Here is a 22675-nt window from a genome sequence, read left to right on the forward strand (position 1 = left end):
AATTGAATTCTTAACAAATACAAATCTTTTTTATTCTCTTATTTTCATATACATTAGTTTTGATGGTTTTTTGCAAATCTGTGTGCGAACTTTGAATTGATTACCTAAGTAGAATCTGGAGGCTTAATGTCTCTCTTTTTCTCTTTTTCCAGGCTTCATTTCCAACCTGACCATTCAGAGACAATATTTCCCTAATGATGAAGATCAAACTGGAGCAGCCAAAGCCTTGTTGCGTCTCCAGGACACTTACAATTTGGATACAGACACCATCTCAAAGGGTAATCTGCCAGGTAAGACGAGCCTGTGCTTCTGCCAAACATCTGTCACCTGACTGATGTGTCGAGTCCATTAGGACTCTGACAATGTGAAGCGCTTTTGTACTTTCAGATTTGTAATTGATAGGATGACTGGTAGTCTTGAGGCATGAAACAACCTTCCTTTTTCTATCACTCAATAAATTGGCTGCATGTTAGAATCTGATCTTGGGAGACAAAATTGGTTTAAAGAAATAAGGGAAAAACCTTTTTCAGAATTTTTTTTCTTCTTAAGAAAACCTATTAGTTTTCCTGCTTTGTATAGAAAATTTCTAGAAAGTTGGCTATTACAGTACGTATATACCATGTTTCAAGACAGGGCATGTGGCGGATATACACAATCAGATTTTTTTAAAGTGTTCTGCATTGTGCAGGATATCCTGCTTTTTAATTTATTTCTGGCAAGAACCTTTCTTCCCTTTAGCTGCCAGCTGAGCCTGGGATATGAAGTCTTACTTTGTCACCACTCTGTGCTCAGATTTCCTTGATTCTATTGCTTAGAGAAATAGAAAATTATATCTGTTGCCACCTAGATTAATGCTAAAGTGATCTTTTGAATTGATTGATTTTACATTTTTTTATTATAGCTTTTTATTTACAAAACATATACATGAGTAGTTTTTCAACACTGACCCTTGCAAAATTTTATGTTCCAAATTTTCCCCTCTTTTCCCCCCTTCCTTAGATGGCAGGTAGTCCAATACATGTTAAAGTATATGTTAGCTACGATATATATATTATAACTCCCATTAATATATATGTGTATGTATATATATATATATATTTATTTATTTATACAGTTATCTTGCTGCTCAAGAAAGATCAGCTCTAGAAAGAAGGTTTAAAAAAAAAACTTGAGAAGGAAAACAAAAATGCAGGCAAACAATAACAGAGTGGAAATGCTATGTTGTGGTCCACACTCATTTCCCATAGTTCTCTCTCTGGTGTACTTCATTACTGAACAATTGGAATTGGTTTGGATCATGTCATTGTTGAAGAGAGCCAGAATTGATCATTGTATAATCTTGTTTTTTTTTTTTTTTCTTGTTGTTGAAATATATAATGATCACCTGGTTCTGCTCAATTCACTTTGCATCATTTCATGTAAGTCTCTCCAGGCCTCTCTGAAATCATCCTGCTAATCATTTCTTATAGAACAATAATATTCCATAACATTCATATACCACAATTTATTCAACCATTCTCCAATTGATGGTCATCCATTCAGTTTCCAGTTTCTAGCCTCTATAAAAGGGGCTGCCACAAACATTTTGTACAGGTGGGTCCATTTCCCTCCTTTAAGATCTCTTTGGGATATAAGTCCAGTAGAAACACTGCTGGATCAAAAATTTGATAATTTTTTGAGCGTAGTTCCAAATTGCTCTCCAGAATAGTTGGATCCATTTACAACTCTGCCAACAGTGCATCAGTGTCCTGGTTTCCCCACATCCCCTCCGACATTCATTATTATCTTTTTCTATCATCTTAGCCAATCTGAGAGGTGTGTAGTGGTATCTCAGAGTTGTCTTCTAACTCCTGCCCTCTCCCATTCTTCCACTTATTTTGAGTTTCTGCTTCTCTACTGGCTCCTTTTCTACTGCCTACAAACATGTCCATGTCTCCCCATGCAGGAAAAACTCACTTAATCCTTCCATTTCTGCTAACTTTTCTCCTCTATCTCTTTGGCCCTTTGTAGCTAAACTCCTGAATGTTATCTACAATGAGTGCTTCCACTTTCCCCCCTCTTACTCTCTTCTTAACCCTTTGTATTTTGGCTTCTGACCTTATCATTCTACCAAAACTGTTCTCTCAATTTACTCACGATCTTTTAATTACCAAGTCCAATGGCCTTTTCCCAATCCTCATTCTCCTTCATTTCTCTGCAACCTTTGAGAATGCTGATCACAGTTTTCTCTCTGGGTTTCAGGACACCACTTTTTCCTGGTTTTCCTTCTCCCTCTTTGATTGTCCCTTCTCTGTCACCCCTGCTGGATCCTCCTCCAGATCATGTTCTGTCCTGTGCCCTCTTCTCGTTCCCCTTGGTGGTCTTATCAGCTTCCATGGATATAATGGCTATCTCTATGCTAAAGATTCTTAAATCTGTTTTTTCAACCCCAATCTCTGGTGACCTCAAATCTTGTATCTTTATCTACTTTTTAGACTGGATGTTCTAAAGTCAACAGGATGACCTGAGGAATCATCCTGCATTCCTCACCATTGTTCTCCTTCCCCTTCACTAGTATCCAAGCTTTTACTAAGGCTTGCTGATTTTACTTTGCAGCATCTTTCACTGTCTCCATCCTGGTATAGTCCTTTGTCCCTTCACACCTGGACCACTGCAGTGGCCTGGTCATAGGTCTGCCTGCCAGTCTCCCTGTGCCAGCCCTTTTTCCATCCAGCCACTTTCTCTACTCAGTAACTTTCCAAAGTGCAACTCCCTACTCAGTAAACTCCAGGGGCTTCCCCTCGCCTCTAGGAGCAAGACCAAAATGCCCTGCTTGGCCTTCAGAGGGCTTTTACCTTTCAAGGCTTCTTATATTTTATTTCTCTCCCCATACTCTTTGATCCAGTGATACTACCTCAAGGGTGTTCCATGTATAAGACACACTCTCTCTCTCTCTCAGCTCTGGGCATTTTCTTTAACTGTTCCACATTCCTGGAATGCCCTCCCTTCTCCATTCTGATTACTGACTTCCCTGGCTTCCTTTAAGTCATAACTTATTCACACCTCCTACAGGAAATCTTCCCCCTCCTCCCCGACCTTGGTTTCAGTGGCTTCCCTCTGTTAATTATTTCCCCTATATCCTGTATATAGATTGCTTTGTTTATTTGTTTACATATTGTCCCTCACATTAGATTGTATACTCTTTGAGAGTTTGCCACTTTTTATTTCCCCATTGCTTAGCATAATGTCTAGCACATAACAGGTACTTGTTGTTTATTGAAGTAAATTGAATTGAATAAAGGTTACATTTTCTGCTTATCTTCTCATTTCAGAGGAGTGCCAGGTGAAAACATTAAATCCTAGTGTAGTCTGTAAGTTTTCAAAGATTTGTGACCTTTTAGTGATGAATTTTGCTTCTTTGCTCTGTTAATGTACTCTCATTTTTCTGATGAGAAGAATGCCTGCTTAATATAAAAATTAACTTTTCGTTCCTTTGTTTCCTATGAATTTTCTAAGTTTCTTGTAGTGAATAACTGATATATTGTGGCATATTATTGTGATGGAATACTACTGTGATATAAAAAATGACGAATTGCATGAAACAATGTAGGGTGAAATGAGCAGACCTCAAGAGAACATTGTATACAGTAACCTCAATAATATTTAGAGGAAGAAGAACAAGAAGCAACTCAAAATGTAATAACTTCCACTCCCCTTAAAAAAGAAAGAAACATTTGTTATTATCCATCCAGCTAGGACAAAATCTTGATTTAATCTACAACTTTACTGTTGATTATATCCACTGACAGCTCAATATCTTATCTCAGTGATGTATTACTATGGCTTTTTTGACTTAAAGAATTTTAACTCTTATTTTAATTCATGTTGAGAAAGTCAATTGTTTTTATTTGAGAAACATTTTTTAAAAATTTGTACTCAGGCTACTTAATTTTCTCTACATTTTTTTATTGTAAACTTAATATACAAAAGAAATATTATTAAGCAGAATGAAATTTCTAAAATTAAAATCATTTAAATTTATACTGAGGGAAAAATACAGTTTTAAGCATTGCAACAATAACATTCATTTGCTCTTTTTCCTGTTCTGAATCCAATAGTGTACTGAAGATCTCTTGCCTTTCTTTTTAATAAGATTACAGTCAATAAGTTTTGATTCATTTGACTCTGATTTTGTATCACTTTATATATTTAATTTCTTATGTTTTTATGTTCTTTGGTACTCAACTTTTTTTGAATGGTACCATTAATATATTTCACTGAATCTGTGATCTTAAAAAATATGGGTGCACATTATACTCAGTCTGTTTTGTCTTTGTGGGTGACTCATGTTCACGTCTTTTTCCCAGAGATCTGCTCAACATGCTGGGAGCCTCTAGATTTCTTGACACTGAATGGACACTAGTGGAGCACATGGGCTGCCCATCGGTTATCCATTGTTTTTGCTATGTCTGCTATATTCCTTTTCAGGTCATGCATCTCTGCTATTCTTTATGCTCCTTCGTCTGCTTATTTCTTGATTAGTAAGAGGTAGCAATTTTTTTTTTTTGCACCTACCAGTCACCTCTTTACCTATTGCTCTTTGGATGGCCTGTGGTTTCAGAGACGAGTATTACATAATTTTCAGTTGTATAGCCCCACTGAAAGGATTATTCAAATAGATTTAGATCATCTCCATCCACAGCTGTTCATCCTGGGTGGCTCTTGTTCATGTTGTTTCAAAAGTTTGCCATAATACCTACCTTGATTTCTCTTGCTATTGAGGGAAAGGGAAGGGACCATCCTGCTTGTCTACCTGTCATCCCTCAGTCCTGCCACATGAGCAACCTATTTTTTTCTCCCCTGATGATGTCTTTACTCCCAATCTTTGTAGAAATTCCTTGTTGGTTCTGTGTTTTATTATTTACACCCATCATGTGCTTCTCCATTGTTCTCTTTGTAATATTCACTTTTAATTCTTCAGAGGCAGTTGTAGTCTTTGTCTCATTGCTGTATCATAGAATATTAGTATTGAAAAGATGGGCCTTCATGGGAAGCTTTGCCCTTTTCCTAGGACAGCTCAAACTGCTTTCTTTCTCTCTATTCTTGGGCCCAATTCATTGTCCAACACCAGAGTCTGTCAGGAATAAAGGTACTGATGAACCAGACTATGGGTTTATACAATTGAATATCTGTACAATAGGCTTGCTTTATCCACTTAGTTTTTTTTCCCTATGTGAATAGTTAGATTGAACTTGTGAGAATACAGATCTTGTTTAGTCTATTCTGTAATGTTCTGGGGCTTCATTTAGTTAATATAATATTAACCACAAACAGGTATCTCTGAAGGAATTCTCCACCCAGGATGGAGTCTCTGCTGAGCATTCTACATGAGGTCAGACAATTCTGGCAAACAAATGTCTTTTTTTCCCCTCCTTTTTTATACCTTGCTATGTGTTAATATTCAGAGCGTCTTTGAATGAGTTTATCTGCTACCTTTTAAGCAATCTTGACATGTGTGGGAGATTAGCTTGTTAGAAGAAGAGAGCTTGTAAAGATGGTAGATTTCGTTGCAATGAAGCAAATGCTTGTTTATATTCAGCACATATTAAGCATAAATGGATACTTGTGTTTTTCATATCTTTCAGTCAGTTGTGTGACTATGAAGCTTTGGTCTGCTATAATAAGCTATCATGAAAGTTTGCCTTTTCCTGTTTCATACCTTATGAAAGGTTCACCTAATGTATGTGCAGATTATTATTCTTAAAATTTTGTATAGAATAGTAAAGCAGGCAAATGGATTGATAGCTTTGGTATTTTCTTTGATGCCCTTTTTTGATAACAAGGTCCATGAGTTTTTTTTAATAGCTTTTTATTTATAAGATATATGCACAAGATATGTCAATTTTTCAGCATTGACAGTTGCAAAACCTTTTGTTCAATTTTTCCCCTCCTTCTCCTCACCCCCTTCCCCAGATGGCGGGTTGACCAATACATGTTAAATGTTAAAAGTGTAAGTTAAATACAATATATATATATATACATGTCCATACAGTTATTTTGCTGTACAAAAAGAATCGGACTTTGAGATAGTCTATAATTAGCCTTGAAGGAAATAAAATAATGCAGGTGGACAAAAATAGAGGGACTAGGAATTCTATGTAGTGGTTTATAGTCATCTTCCAGAGTTCTTTTGCTGGGTGTAGCTGGTTCAATTCATTACTGCTCTATTGGAACTGATTTGGTTCATCTCATTGTTGAAGATGGCCAAGTCCATCAGAATTGGTCATCATATAGTATTGTTGTTGAAGTATATAATGCTCATTTCACTCAGCATCAGTTCATGTAAGTCTCTCCAGGCCTTTCTGAGTCATCCTGCTGGTCATTTCTTACAGAACAATTCCATAATATTCATATACCACAATTTATTCAGCCATTCTCCAATTGATAGGCATCCACTCTGTTTCCTGTTTCTGGCCACTACAAAGAGGGCTGCCACAAACATTCTTTCCCTTCTTTAAAATCTCTTTGGGAAATAAGCCCAGTAGTAACACTGTTGGATCAAAGGTATGTATGCACAGTTTGATAACTTTTTGAGCATAGTTCTGAATCACTCTCCAGAATGGCTGGATGTATCATGACTTTTTTTTAAGCCTTTGACATATTCTGCTCTTTCTTCTATTTTGAGAAATAATCTATTAGTGTCCTTAATTTGTGTGCCTCTAGAATGATCCCCCCTCTATCTTGCCTGTTCTAGACCAGCTATTTTTTTTTCCCATCTTTATTTTCTTTAGAGGTGGTTTTACTTCTTCTGTATGTAATACATCATGGATGTTAGGATCCAAACGTGGTGTTTCCACTATCATTGATAAAGAAGTTGTAGAACTCTCTTGATAGTGTCTTTTCAGTTTATTTTGTGCATTGTTCTTTTCTTTGTTTTGTAAATCATTGTTTTATGTTCTTTTAAGTCAGTATTGTATTGATATTGAGCCTTTTCTAATTCAGTAATCTATATGAAGCTTATTTAGAAATGATTCTTACAGTTTCCCATCTGCCAAAATAGAATTAAGTTAATTTCCTCCTTTGTGATGTTTTATTTGGTACTTACCATGCTCGTTGCTCCCTGACAGTCTTGTAGAAGAATGTACTCATAATATATGTGTAACATTTCTCATAATGTTTAATCTAATAATCTTATAAGCTTTTTACCTCTTTTGTTTCTTACTCTTGAATTGTGTTTTGAACATTTTGCATAGTCTTCCATTTCATACATCTTTTGCATGTAAGTCACCAAATTGAAGTTTATGTTGATTTAATTCGGGAAGTCTTAGTGAGGGCTTTTTTTTTCTTTGATACCTTTTGTTTTTATACCACCTTCATTCTCCAGTATGTTCTCTGTGGGTTTTTTGAAGAATTTCTCTACCTGCTGATTTCTTTGCAATAGAGATTGCAATTAATTTGTAGTGGTCATTTTGCAAATGTATGATGGGGTACAGCAAGAGGAGATGACCAAGTGTCCCATGAAAAGTATCTGCTTGTTTTCAGTTGCTTGAATGTGAAAAACCCTTGTGTTTAACTGCAACTTTCTTTAATCTTCTCATTTTATAGTAGGCATATGAAGACTGATATGATTGAGTTCCTTAATTGATTTATCCATTTATTGAAATGTAAGATAAAAATCTTACATTTAGAATGCCAGTAGCTAAATCAGTAATTGTATGTAGTCTCAACATGAATTATTCTCATTATCCTTTGTTCCTCTTTCTCCTACTTTGTAACTGTGAAAATATAAGAAAATAGTGAAATGAGCAGGACCAGGAAATCATTATATACTTCAACAACAATACTATATGATGATCAATTCTAATGGACATGACTCTCTTCAACAGTGAGATGAACCAAATCAGTTCCATTTGTTCAACAATGAAGAGAACCAGCTACACCCAGTGAAAGAACTATGGGAAATGAATATAAACCACAACATAGGATTTCCACTCTGTTTTTGTCCGCTTGCATTTTTAATTTCCTTCTCAGGTTATTTTTACCTTATGTTTAAGTCCGATTTTTCTTGTGCAGCAAAATAACTGTATGGATATGTATACATATATTATATTTAACATATACTTTAATATATTTAACATGTATGGGTCTGCCTACCATCTGGGGTAGCAGGTGGGGGGAAGGAGGGGAAAAGTTGAAAAAGAGGGTTTTGCAAGGGTCAATGCTGAAAAATTACCCATGCATATATTTTGTAAGTAAAAAGCTATAATAATAATAATAAAAAAAGAAACTATAAGGGAACTATGAAGAATAGAGGCAGTTAGTATTTTTATTTGTTTCATGGATTTCCAGGGTCAAAGAACTCACTACTTGTAGAGGGCCACAGATAGTGGGGCCTGATGAGAAGCAGTAAGCCTCTTTGTATTCATTTAGTTAGCCTGATCCTTGGAAAGTAGATGCCTTGTGGCTAGAGCCATATTCCTGATGATATTTCAACATAGTGTAGAACCTGCTAAAATTTACCTTCTGCTTGAAAAGGCAGCTCTGTAATGAGGCATCAGAGGAGGGAATTTGTGGAGCACTTTCATATACTTTGATTTATTCACCTTTTCATAATGATTGGATATGCAGATTGTTTTTCTCCCTGCCCCACCTCCATACAGATTAAGTGACTATTAACTCCCCCTCCCCCGCCTTTTTTTTTTTTTTTTTTAGCAGATCCTTTTTCCCTTTCAATAATGTCCTTGGGATCTAATTCCAGTAATAGGATGGTTGAATCAGTTTTGTATTGTTTTTCGAAATGTTTGCCTGTAGTCTCCTGTGAAGTCTGGGTTAGCTCCCTGTTGACCTTAGGATCAACCAGAGTTGGGATCAGCAAAGGTCCTTGGTCTTTAGGGAGAGAAGTAAAGGAGACAGACAAACCTCCATAAGGCTCGCCACCAACCTCCTTTTTCCTCCTCAAAAGTGACCCTGACTTGTCTTACTCCACCCACTAATCCCTCTTACAATTCTCTGTATACACCAAAAGATGGAGCCAGCACAGAATAGTGGGAAGTGCCATTTTCCAAGTATATGCTGATAGAGTATTGTCCAATTGGTAATGAGCCTTAAGTGCTCGGTTGTCTGATTCCAGTGCACCTATTCAGAGTTTCAGCCCTTTACAGTCTCCACCTGTTGTAACATCAAAGTGAATTTTCATCATGTTCATATTTTGCTAATTTTATGATTAAAAGGTAGTATAATGTTTCAATTAAATTTTTTTCATCATAATATAGTTACTAGACTATTGGATTCACATGTTGTAGGTAAAGCCTGAATAAATTAAAAAGGCATCACATGAAAGAGCACAGCTTTTCTTTAGAAACCAATAATTTATAATTAAAAGCTATTTATAGCTAAAAGATGATAGACAACTATGATGACTGCGTTAGTACCCTGGATACCTTAGAATCAGCCAGAGTCAGGATAAGCAAAAGTCCTTGATCTTTATTCTTGGTCTTTAGAGGTAGGATTGAATTGGATGGAAGCAGAATCTCCGTGGCATTCCTTTTTCATCTCCTACCCAGAAGTGACCCTTGCTAGTCTTACTCCACCCCTTAGTCCCTCGTACAATTCTCTGTATATACCAATTATCAAGCCAGCACAGAAGAGTGGGAAGGGCCATTTTCCAAGCATATGCTTATATTGTCCAATTGGTAATTAGCCTTAAATGCTCGAACCAACCTCAATGCATCGACTCAAGAGTTCCAGCCCTTTACAGACCACTACATTGTAGTTCTTTATTGTCTCTCTGAGGAACATTGATCTATTATATATTCTCAGGTAATCACCATCAACAATTTACCATTCTAACCAAATAAGGTTTACCTCTATTTCATCTTCTCCAATAAATGCAAATCATTTTTGCAGTATTTATCTTTAGAAAATACAGACATGGGATACTTGAGTTTGTGTCTGTATTTGTGACTGATGAAACTGAGGGACTGGCTGGGGAAGTCCAAAGGCAGGAATGGGTGAAGTGGGCTGTGACCCCCTGGATGCATTGCTGAGGAAAGGGCTGAGGTGGGTGCTGCATGTGTGGCATTTGCTACTGCTGCTGCATTTGTTGCAGCTGGATGTGCTGTAGCTCCTGCTGCATTTGACATTGACAGTTTTTCTGGCTATGTTGGTGCTGATGCAAATGCTGTTGTACAGTGAGGTTGAAAATGGTGCTGTTGCATTTGTTATTGGGTTTGCTGATCCAATCAGTGCTGGTGCATCTGTTGTAGCTGCTGCTGTTGCTACTGCATCTGATGCTTCTGGGTTTGCTCTGTGATAGTGTAGCAACCATGGCTGTTCCCATCTAGCCAATTAATGAGGCTGAAATGTTTGTTGGCATGTTGGCTGCCATGGTAACAGTAGCTACAATCTGATTCATTGGTAGTCTTATTAATTAGGGGTTTAGGAACAATTACCCTGGGAAGTGACTGTGGATGAATCTGACACTAGTGCGTGTTGAGAAAGAGGAGAAGGGAGAATGAAAAATTAGGAGATGCCAGAGTCTGCTGTACAGAATGAATTGTCTGAGCTTCTGCTATTCTGCAGCAGCCTTGGAAACGAGACTTGCTTAATAAGCAGCAAATGCCTTTAGTTATTCTTTCTTGGCAGCCTCAGTTTTCCTTTCATATCCCTGCTTTTGTCCTTCACCCAGGCTATCCCACATTGTTGCTACTGTTTTTGAAACGTTTCCAAAGGTTGTATTGAGATTTTGACCTTTAATTGCAGCTTGTGTATCTCTGGAGAATAGGGCATATGCTAACACTGGTTTCTGTGCTCATTGGGTTATTTCTTTTTCTTTGGAATTTTGGGCTTCTTGCCAGAATCTGGAGTAACTCTTCTTTCTCCAATGGCTCTTTCTCATCCTCATCATCTTCACTGATGAGCTTGATGGAGAAGGTGTTGCTGGTTTGCTTACAGGACATGAAGGAAATACATGATGGCATCCCCTAAATTTAATCCCATTTGGTCAGTGAGCTGAGATTGGTTGATGGTTGTGGGTTTGGGCAGCAGGAACAAGAGCATCATCATCATCTGGACAATAGACAATGCACAAGGAATGGATTTGATGATATGGCAACTTTTGTGTGTGACCATGTTCAAGGTGCAATCCACTGTCATGGATTATACCATTCTGTACCACAAGATTTCTTGATATTATAATAGAAAGATCGAAGATTAGAGAAAAAACTGAAGTGTAAATCCATTCACTTATGCAGAAAGTGAATCACTGAGGTCTTGAAAGTGTAACAGGACATTTGATATTCCCAAGTTAGAGAGGCAGAATGGTCGGTGGGATTTTAAACTCTGTCCCCAAGGCTTAGAGTAAGGATTATTTCATAGGCAGTAAGAAAGACACCATTTGAATATTACTGTTCTGTAAGAAATGACCAACAGGATGATTTCAGAAAGGCCTGGAGAGACTTACACGAACTGATGCTAAGTGAAATGAGCAGGACCAGGAGATCATTATATACTTCAACAACAATACTAGATGATGACCAGTCCTGATGGATCAGGCCATCCTCAGCAACGAGATCAACCAAATCATTTCTAATGGAGCAGTAATGAACTGAACTAGCTATGCCCAGAAAAAGAACTCTGGGAGATGACTAAAAACCATTACATTGAATTCCCAATCCCTATATTTATGCACACCTGCATTTTTGATTTCCTTCACAAGCTAATTGTACAATAATTCAGAGTCTGATTCTTTTTGTACTGGCAAAATAATGTTTTGGTCATGTATACTTATTGTGTATCTAAGTTATATTTTAATATATTTAACATCTACTGGTCATCCTGCCATTTAGGGGAGGGGGTGGGGGGGGTAAGAGGTGAAAAATTGGAACAAGAGGTTTGGCAATTGTTAATGCTGTAAAGTTACCCATGTATATATCCTGTAAATTAAAGGCTATTAAATAAAAAAAAAAAAAAAAAAGAAAGACACCATTTGCTTTAGCCATATTCAGATTGTTGTAATTGTTTCCAAAATTGAGTCAGTCAGGACCAAGGTTATGTTTTAAGAGAGACCTTTGATGTCTTTCAGATAGTGCTCCTTTTTGTCTGATGAATGTGTGTGTGTGAGCCCATGAAATTTATTTTCAAAAATCCATCTCTTTCCTATTTTGAGTCAGTTGTTAATGCTGAATTTTTAGTTTTCTCACTTGCCATTCAATTCAGTAAGCTTTTGTTAAGCACCTTTTCTGTATTTAGACATTGTGCTAGATGCTGGGGATAAAAAAACAAAAACAAAATCCCTGTCCTCAAGAAGTTTACATTTCATGATACATCGATATAACTTGTACACAGATAAGTAAATAGAATGCAGGGAAGTGGTGGTGTGAGTGAAAAGAATTCAAGAAGACCTTCCTTAGGAGAAGGCCCTGTCCCCTTTTCTCTACTCAATTTGGCTCAGGCCTTCATCACCTCTCTCATCCATGACTGCAGAAGTTTCTTGATGAGTCATCTTTCATACAGCCATCCAAGTGATCATTTTTAAAGTTCTCTTCAGATGAGATCACTTTCCTGCTTAAGAAACTTCAGTGACTGCCTATTGCCACCAGGATAAAATGCATATTACCCTCTTGGTCCTAGAAAGTCTTTCACCATCTGGCTCCAGCTTCTCTTTGTCTGATAGCTGTCTTTGGCTTTCTGTCATATACTCTTCCACAGTGTACCTGGAAGGTACCCATTACTCACCACTGCTTTGTAGCTTCCTTAAGTGCCCAGGTCAAGTTCCATTCTATCCTTATTCTCCTCCACTTACCAGTGGCCTTTTATCCATAGCTTTTTATTGCAATCATGTCATTCATAGCTTTTGATTGCATACATGTTGTTCCTCCCTGTATAATGGAAGCTGCCTGAGAGTCGGTCCCAGGATTGTTGTTTTTCTTTGTATCCCTAGAGCACAGTGCTTGGCATCTGGGTATTTAATAGAAACTTACTGAATGAATGAAAGAAGCTAGGGATTGTGTGGAGGGGTAGGAAAGAAAGAAAGAGGAGAAAGGAGAAGGGAAAGAAGAGGAAGGGAGAGGGAGAGCATTGCAGGCATGGGAGAACCATCAATGCAAAAATCTAGAAGTGGAAGATAGTTAAGGATTCAGCTAGAATGCCAGGTGACAGGAGTATAGAGAATATGGAGCTTTAGGAAAGACGTCTGAAATAGTCAGTGAGAACCACCTTGTCATGGGCTGCTTTCAGTTCTGTGATCAGTCAGAGATCTCAGGGAGTCGCTGAAGAGTTTAATAGAATGTAAGCTTCTTGAGGTAGCTGGGTGGCACAGTGGCACTACCCTTAGAGTCAGAGGATCTGACCTTTACTAGATGTGATCCTCAGCAAGTTATTTAACCATCTGCCTTAGTTTCTCATCTGTAAAATGAAATAGAGAAGGAAATGGAAGAGCCCTCCAATATCTTTGCCAAGAAAATTTGATGGAGAGTCTTAAATATGACGAATATATGCTTCTTGAAGGCAGGGAGCAAGAACCAAGGGCCATTTTGTCTAGTGTCTTGTATATAGTAAGTACTTACTGGGTTGAATTGAAATTCTTGTATCTTTTTTTAGATGAAAGTGACCTATCTTAAAACTAGATATTTGGTAGTTAATATTTTGTTGCCATGTTCACCTCAATATTCTATAACCAAAAGATTTTTTAAAAAGATTTTTAAAATGAGCATAAAAGAAACTTTATTTTTAGGCTCAGAATACACAATCGTTTTCTGAATTTTCTTTTAGAAAAGCCTGAGTTCCCTGTAAGCTCCAGGAGTAGGGAATGACAAATGATTAAAAAATTAGCTAAATGAGTTTGGTTCCTCTGTAAGATTCCTGCTGGTTCTTGATTTGTTTCTTCCCTGGAAACTGATAATGTAATTGAACTTTATTTTTAGGGTTAAATAAACAAACATGAAAAACTACTGAATAAGTATTTCTTTATAGTATTTTGATAACATTTTCTGAGGACTTTGTTGAGAGAGTTAATTTCTTCCTAGTTCAATTTCTGTCCCCAACTGGGTAAAGATGAAAATAAAATACACCATCCTCTAGAAATTATGTATTGCTTTGTAACTTCATGGCTTGACTAAATTACAATTCTGAACCAACTCAAGAAGCATTCTACCTTTTTTCTCCAAAACAAAATAATAGTAAATCCAAATGCAGTAAGTTTCTGATGTATTAAATTTAATCTCAGGTGATAGCTCTGTTAAACAGATTTTTAAAATAAGCCACAAATTCTTTTTTCTTCTAGCCACTTTGTAAAAGTCAGCTTATTTAAGAGAGACATGATTGCCTATCTCCTCAAGTGATAATTTATTTTTTATCCTAATCTTGGTACAAAATTTTTTTTTTCTAAAGTTAGCTTATTCTCTGAATTTCTCTTAAGATAAGTGGTGGTGGTGGGATACATTATGGTGAATACTTCTCTGTTAAGGCAAAGTATAGACAGGTTTTTGTTTCATTGTTTTCTTTTCCGTGTCAGATGTGCTTTCTTTGTCAACAGAGTTTATGCATCTCATTTCTCTCCCTGATGGGCACTAAATCATAGTAACTGAAAGCAAAAAAATATAATTTTCTCTTGCAGGCCTTTTATTGCGCATTCAGAAATAACTGAGCTGTCTTGGTATGTTGAGCCTATTCTCTAGGAGAGGCAGCAGTGGAGAAAATGTTGGCATTAATCAGAGCATCTGGATTGGACTTTTGGTTTTGTTTTTTGCTACCTGTTTTTCTCCAGGAGAGCCCATGTAGTGTAGTGAGAAGAGATCTGACCTTGGAATTAATCTCTCTTTGTTTCAGTTTGCTAACCTATGAAACTGGGATAGAGATGGATACCTTTAACATCTAACTCATGGGTTGAGGAGATGATGTACAAAAAGCACTTGTATGACTTGAAAACATTAAAGTGCTAGCTTTCTTTGTGACTCTGGGCAGTTTACTCTTCTGGTGTTCAGTTTCCCCCTTTATGAAGTTTCTCATTTTCTTTCTTTTCTTTTCCTTTTTTTTAAGTTTTTAATTTCTAAAAAACTATGTTCTCTTCTGCCTTCAATCTGCTTTGAGCTAACAAGAACTACATAGCTAGTAAATATAACATTTTATATTAATATCAGAACTTCCTATGTGAATTAAGAGGAACAAAATTGTGGTAGTGTGCTAGATAACACATTTTCATTACTTGATAGGTTGATAGCATATTAACTCTGGGAGATGTTAAACATCTCAGGAACTTTAGAAAAAATGTAACTTGTATTACCTTCTTAATGGATTCTGTTTTGAAATTATAAGGACAGACACTTGTGGTATGAGACTCTTTGTATCTTACATGTTTTGTTCTTTTTGTAGGAGTAAAACACAAGTCTTCTCTGACAGCCGAGGATTGCTTTGAATTGGGTAAGATAGCATACACGGAGGCTGATTACTACCATACTGAGCTGTGGATGGAACAAGCCTTAAAGCAGCTGGAGGAAGGAGAAGTGTCCACTCTTGACAAAGTCTCAGTTCTAGACTATTGGAGTTATGCGGTGTATCAACAAGGACACTTGGAAAAAGCTCTCCTGCTCACCAAGAAGCTTCTTGAACTGGGTAGGTTAGAACTGAAACTCTCTTGAAGTTATTCCTGAGCTGGCCTATTGAGTTAAGTGAGCTGCCTGCCTTCCCCATTCTTCTCTCTCATATTCTCAAAATAAATTTCTAGGAGTCAGTTTTGACAAAACTAGAGTGTCACTCTGTTAAAGATGGCCTGAGTTTCTCTACCTATTCTCTTAAGGAATTTCATTAATCACAATCTAAAACTAATGCTCTCTTAAATTATAGCCTGCTTCCTAATTTTTATGGCCATAGAGTTTGGTATGGGTTTTTTGTTTTATATATTGTATTTTTCTTCAAATTAATTGTCAAATACAATAAGTCAAATACATTGACTTACAATAAATTTTCCTTCTTGTAGATATTTTGAATTTAAAAATAATGCTAATAATAGTGCTAATGATATGAGAGAGAGATAACATATGATTTGATCCTTATGCAGTTATCACAATTATTAACATATCATAATGTACATTATATATGACAATAATACAACTTATGTAATATAAATGCTTAATTCTTGAACATTTTATTAGTTCAAAAATAGGGTTTATACCCTATAGTTTAGCTTAGGTTGCCAAATTTATTTTTTCTATCTTTATAAAAGAAGTTTACTTCTTAGAGAACCAGAACTGTAAGATTCTCTTGAAGTTTGTCTTGCTGGAAATCTGGTTCACATTTCCTTCCTAATATGTTTGTTATGCGATGCATAACTCTTTCTTGGCAGGGCACATGGCATAATGTAAAAGTAACCCTTGAAATTCAGAAAGCATTTTCACTTTGAACTCTTTCTTAACAGAGTAAATTGGAGTCACAAGTATCATAGGTAATATCTGAATGATCAGGAGTCATTTTATAGTCCATATGATAAAGATTTCTAGATTAATTTTTATTTATGAGATATCTCTTTTTCCCTTCAAAAGTTTCAGCCCCCTCAGCCTTGAGAGCAGGCAGCTGTGACTAGCAATTCTGTGGTAACTCTTGGTTTCTAGTGTAACTGGAAATTATGAATTTAATTTATTTTTCTCTTCCTTCTCAGAATATTAGAATTAAAAGGTTTCTAGACTTCAGAGGTAGCCTGATTCTGAGATTACTTCTGTGTCATTGCTTTATTTAATTTAATTGAGCAATCATTGCTTTTGACCTCTGCCTATTATTTTCTTTATACTTAAATACAATTTCTGATTTTTGTCTGTATGACACTCCTTTTGTCAATGCAGATTGAAAACCCTCTGTGGCTTAGTTGATTGTCTTTTAAGAATTAGTGGAAAAAAAATTCATCCCACTATAGCTATTCTGATGATTAGTCTCTCTGAACTTCACTATGAAGGCATCATGGCATGATAGTAAATATAGTAATGGAAAGTGTGGGATTGAAGTCAGAAGACACAACTTTGGATCACCTGCCTGTGTGACCTTGGACAAGTCACTTTGAAGGCTTCAGTTTCATCATCTGTAAAGTGAGGTAGTTGGACTAGATGATCTGTAAGATCCTCTTGAGCTCTAAATCTAATAGGCATTGATGGACCTAAACTTGAAGTATTTCAGGGCAGGACCTACCAAAATCTGTATTCAATTAGCAGTGCCTTTTGGGAGTCCAGGGTTATTTCTGTGACATAATGAAGAATCAGAATGAGAGATATTAGTAGATATTATCCCACATACTGATAATTTTTTTGGGGGGGGAGGTCTCAGAAAAATCTCCTTTGTTCTGGGTACAAGTAAGATGAGTAAAGCTTTCTTTGATGATAATCAAAGAAATTGTGGTTGAGTAAATTCCCAATGTAAATATAGTATTTGTTAGCCTGAAGTAAATGATTCTTCTTCAGGACTTTTGTGTTGTTATATGTGCTGATCCTTAAATATCTGTGGTCTGTCTTTCTTACTGTGTCACTAGATCCTGAACATCAAAGAGCCAATGGTAACTTAAAATATTTTGAGTATATAATGGCTAAAGAAAAAGATACCAATAAATCTACCACAAAATCTGCTGCTGACCAACCTGAGCAGGAAAGTGCTCCAAAGAGAAAGGGACGTGCCAAGGATTACCTGTCCGAAAGGCGGAAGTACGAAATGCTGTGCCGTGGGGAGGGTCTCAAAATGGTAAAGTAGAACAGCCAACTTTGTGTGTGTGTGTGTGTGTGTGTGTGTGTGTGAGAGAGAGAGAGAGAGAGATATTTAGAATTCAAAGAAGAGGCACCTGAAAATGCTGGAAATTGACACTCAACATAGGGAAGGTTAAAAGTGCCTTTATACCCAGAGAAGATACTGAAGTCGTTGCATAGATAGAAATTTTTCTTATGATGATGAACATTACCTTTACAAATTTGTAAACATAACATTTGTGTTATCCCAGTCATCCTACATGACAAAGATTTTTTTAAACCATTTCTAGTGTAGGCCCACAGAGACTTTAGGCTTCTCTTTATTTCATTTGAGGGCTGTCAATGAGCATTTGTTGATTATCTACTTGTTGTGGACATATGGTAGGTGCTGGGATGTAGAGAAAAGTAATAAGACTGTGCCCTTAAGGACCACCTTGCTTTCTATTTCAAACACAGATTCAAGTAAGGTTATTTAAGAATGTCACTCATCATCCTATGTAGCATTTCTCTTAGTAGCACCATCAATAGAAAGCTCAAATTATGATGTTGGAAGCAATCTTGCTGGTCTTGCCTTTGAGACCTTACCAAACCCTGTCTTACAGTATCCTGGACAGGTAGGACTTAGGGAGGAGCCTCACCTCCCATGGAACCTATTCCATTTTGGGGTAGCTATAATTTCACTAATTTTTGTTCTGTCCTTATCCTCTGGAGCAGCAGAAGACAAATCCTCAGTTCAGTCAATAAGCACCTTTTTTGGGAAAGTGCTAGCTATACAAAGTCAACGGTGAGAGACGTAGGTTCAAGAAGTTTGCCTTCTACAGGGATGTGATGTATACTTGGATAAGCAAATGTGGTGAATTATACAAAGTCATAAGAGGAGAAAGAGCTTTAATGTGGGTAATGGGAGGGAGGAAGTAGCAAGGTCTTCCCACAGAGCTAAGATTCGAAAAAAGTTGGGGGATTCTCATGGTCAGAGAGGCAAATAGAGAGTACTTTTCAGTCATGAGGCATAGCCTTTGCAAAAACACAGAATGGAATCCCGTGGAAGGGGCCAGTAAGATAAAGAGTGTGTGAAGAAGAGTGGTATAAGACTGTAAAGATAAGTGGGAGCAAGATTGTGGAGAACTTTAAATGCCAAGTTGAGAATTTTGTATTTTATCTTAAGAGGCAATAGGAAGCTAGTAAAAAATATTATTATTATTATTATCATTATTGTTTTTAAAAGAGTCAGAGCTGTATTTTAGGAATAGCATTTTGGCAGCTATATTTTGGAATAGTAGAAGACTTGAATAAGAAAGTTGTTGAAGGAAGAAAACAATGAGAGCCTGAAAAGGGGTGATGGCCATTCCCAGAGTTAGTCCTCTCCTTGCCCTACTCCAGTCTTGAGCCATAGAGCTCGATCTTCAGGACCCTCCGTGGCAATTCGGAACAGAGTGCTGGTAACCTCGGTATCCCCGGGACATTAAGAATGTCCTGCTCTGAGCTCTGTGCCCTCTTCTTACTGGTAGCCCTTTGCGCTTTCCAGTTTCCCCATTGTGGGCTTTCCATTCTTGCTGCCTCCAGACACAGAGATTTGCAGACCACGGCTGTTTCTGGCCTATCAGACTAAGAGGTAGGATTATTTGCCCTGCTGGCTTTGCTGATGGTTTCTTTTTCTATTGCCTGGCAGCTTCTAGATGACTTTTTTGGATGTTCTTCTGAGGTGGAAAAATCACTTACTGTAGATTCTCATTGGACTTCATTGTCATTATGTAGTTAGATATGAATGTCAGGTTTTTACTGAAATAAGTATGTAGAAGTTGAGTGGTCTGCTTCCCTTCAGGCAACAACAGTCTTAGCCAGAATGTGGTGCATAGCTTTTAAGTGTTAAAAAGAGGTTTTTGAGATTGCTCCTAGAGGTAATAGACCCTGGAGTTTATTGAGCAGAGAAGAGATTTGGTTGAGTTTGTGCTTTAGGGCTGTCACTTTGGATACTATATGGAGAGCAGATTATAGAGGGGAAAGACCTCTATAAAGGGGAAAGAGGCAGAAAAACCATTAGGAGACTATTACAATTATCTAGATAAGAGGTAATGAGGGTGTGAAATAGGGGAATGGTTACATGACTGGAGAGCAGGAAAGGTATAGGAAAAGTGAAAGTCTTTTTGAAACTTGACTTTGCTATTCATTATGTAGTTCAGTATGTTAGCTCACCTTTCCAGCTTTGTGACACCTGCAAATTTGAAAACTATTCCATTTGTGCCTTATCCAAGTTCACTGATGTTTACTGCTGATCCATGGAGGTAATGCATGAATCTTCTCAGCCTGACATTGAACCACTTAAATGCCCATTCTTGGGCCCCAGCCAGTTTTGAGTTGATTTAACTCCACATTTATGAGAGCTCACTTTGAATTATCTTTTTCACAAAAATAGCATGAGAGACTTTATCAGATGCTTTGCTAAAATCCAAGTAAAAATTTTCACATTGATATACCAGCTTAGTGACCCTGTAAACAAAAATAAACCAAAAAAGGAAAGGAGGTTAGTTTCTCTTAGTCTCTTCCTTTTATGTTTTTCATAAAACATGACTGTGTAGTTATGTACAAAATTCTGTGTAGACTCTGTTGCCCTCTAGTTCAATTTATATCATTTTCTCCATGTTTCAATAAATTCCTTATATTTGAAATTTCTTCAAGCAATATAACATAATATTCTATTCATATATAATATTTCCTCCCAGCCATCTTTGATTTGATGGGCATCCATTTTTTCTTTCTTTTCTTTTCTTTTCTTTTTTTTTTTTTTTTTTTTTTTTGGCTTTGTAAAAAAAAGTGCTGCTGTAAATATTTTAGTACATGGGAACTTTTTGCTTTGGACTTCCTTGAGGTTGATACCTATGAGGAGAATTTCTGAGACAAATAAGAAGAGGGTTTTTTTTTTTTGAGTTTTCTAAATTGAAATGACCCTTTTTTGATGTGACCTTGATGATTCTCTGTAATCATCCCTTCCTTCTCTAAATCATTCTTTCTCTAATGTGGTGTAGAATTTTGCCAGAAATTAAATAAAACTCAGAAGCTTAGAGTTAATAGGCTTTTTTTTTTTTAAAGAAAATAAAGACATTTGGCTTTTTCCATCCCTCCAGCATCTTCCCTGTTCTCTATGATACCTTGAGGATATCTAGAAATTGTTTGGGAGAGTGGGTTGAAAAGGAGGTTTTTTAACCAAAAGAAAGTACTTCTTTATAATAAGGAAGCTGCCCAATTACTATGAAGAATATGAAGAAATCTTGGATTTTTATTTTGAGGAACAACACCTATTTCTTTCTTTATTGTCTTCTTCACACACACACACACACACACACACACACACACACACACAACCACCACCGCCACCACCACCAACAACAAAATTCATTTTTCATTCTGAAAGTTGGCTTGTTTTTAATGTCAAGAAGGGTATCTGTCAAAGCTCTTTGAGATAGTTTTATTATATGAGAAGTAATCTTCTTGCCCATCAAAATAGATTAAATTTACCTGGTAATTTCTTACTTAGCTTTGTATCCTTTCTAGTGATTGAATAATTATTGCTAATCACAATACAAAGACTATATAGTATTTTCCTGTGACTGAAAGATTTCTCCCTGCATAGCACCAAGCAAATGCATTGTAGTTTCTGCTTTTAAGGTACCCAATTCATTTAAGGATCTGGGGTTTCCTACAAAGTACTTGGAGAATCTGGAGAATTTTGAACTATTTTCCCATATCCACAATATTTTCTTATGTTTTCCCGTTTCTTTCCATTTTATTCTCAGACCCCTCAGAGACAGAAGAAACTCTTCTGCCGCTACCATGATGGCAATCGGAACCCCAAGTTTATCTTGGCTCCAGCCAAACAAGAGGATGAGTGGGACAAACCTCGCATTGTTCGTTTTCATGAAATAATTTCTGATGCTGAGATTGAAATTGTTAAAGACCTAGCAAAACCCAGGGTAAAAATTTCATTTTAATTTTTTGGAGTTTTATAGATAGTGCCATGTGGAGGAACTTGGTTTGGTTTTTTTGAAGTCTGACATGATTTTATAGTGTTTTTTTTCCTCTTTGTAAGACTTTAAGAATGAATTGTACTGGATTGTGACATATCTAACTTATTTTTTCTTGGGTTTATGGCTTACCCTAAGTAGAATGCGTGGCTTCTAATATAAATGTGGCAATCAGATTCTGTTTCTGCCAGTTTTTTTTTCCCCCAGATTTACATTGTAATTGTGTTTGAACCACAACTTGGAAAAAAAACATACTTTTTTTTTTTTTTAAATAATTCTCCTTTGAGCATTATGCTTAGGAACTTTTTATGTTCTGGAGTTTTGTAATCTATTAGTCTGGGAAGGTTTCTGCTTTTTCACACCTTCAATAGAAAATGCATTCAGAAAATGCAGTTGAAGTATTAATTTATTTTAGGTCCCTTGTTACTATGTTTTAATGCTAGCTTATATGTTTGTCATCCCAACAGTATCATGCACCATTGTAGGGGAAAGCATAACCCATCATTTTGACTTCTACTGTCTGACTCTCATTCCATCCCCTTTTACCTCCTTTTAAGAGCTTAATAGCACAAACATGAGCATGTAAATGATAAGAAATTAATTTTTATTTTATGAGAGTGTGACAGGAACTAGACCAATGTTATTTCATGGTCCAGGCCTTCTTTTTTTCCCATTAGCTCATTTTAAAAGATGTTTTGTAATTGTAGAATTAAATAACTGTTTTTGATTGTGTTGGAAAGGGAACAAACTGCCAAACTATTTGCATACAGAATAAACAGTAGAGGAGATTGTTAATTTAATGTGAATAGCTTCCTTGGTTCCTTCAAAAATGAAAGGTTAAAGTTTTTTGAGCCTTTTAATGAATTTTTAAAAAATCTGAATTAAGCCATAACAGCTGTTCAAATTGGTATTCTGTAATTTTTTTTTTTTTTAACCAACAGAGGAATACTTTGTAAAATG

The 22675-nt window shown here is 36.5% G+C and overlaps 1 protein-coding gene across 3 annotated transcripts in view; it reads left to right on the top strand.

The window, feature by feature from the left end:
• P4HA1 (prolyl 4-hydroxylase subunit alpha 1) overlaps nucleotides 1-22675 on the top strand; it is a 71911-nt gene that overhangs the window by 33656 nt on the left and 15580 nt on the right. For all 3 annotated transcript variants that reach the window (XM_031956525.1, XM_031956524.1, XM_031956526.1), the window contains exons 5-8: nucleotides 153-290; nucleotides 15349-15588; nucleotides 17489-17694; nucleotides 21488-21664. In XM_031956525.1, the coding sequence (XP_031812385.1) occupies nucleotides 153-290; nucleotides 15349-15588; nucleotides 17489-17694; nucleotides 21488-21664 (761 nt within the window). The remainder of the gene's footprint in view (nucleotides 1-152; nucleotides 291-15348; nucleotides 15589-17488; nucleotides 17695-21487; nucleotides 21665-22675) is intronic.

This window comes from Sarcophilus harrisii, chromosome 2 (assembly GCF_902635505.1).
Source record: "Sarcophilus harrisii chromosome 2, mSarHar1.11, whole genome shotgun sequence".
NCBI classification, from domain to species: domain Eukaryota; kingdom Metazoa; phylum Chordata; class Mammalia; order Dasyuromorphia; family Dasyuridae; genus Sarcophilus; species Sarcophilus harrisii.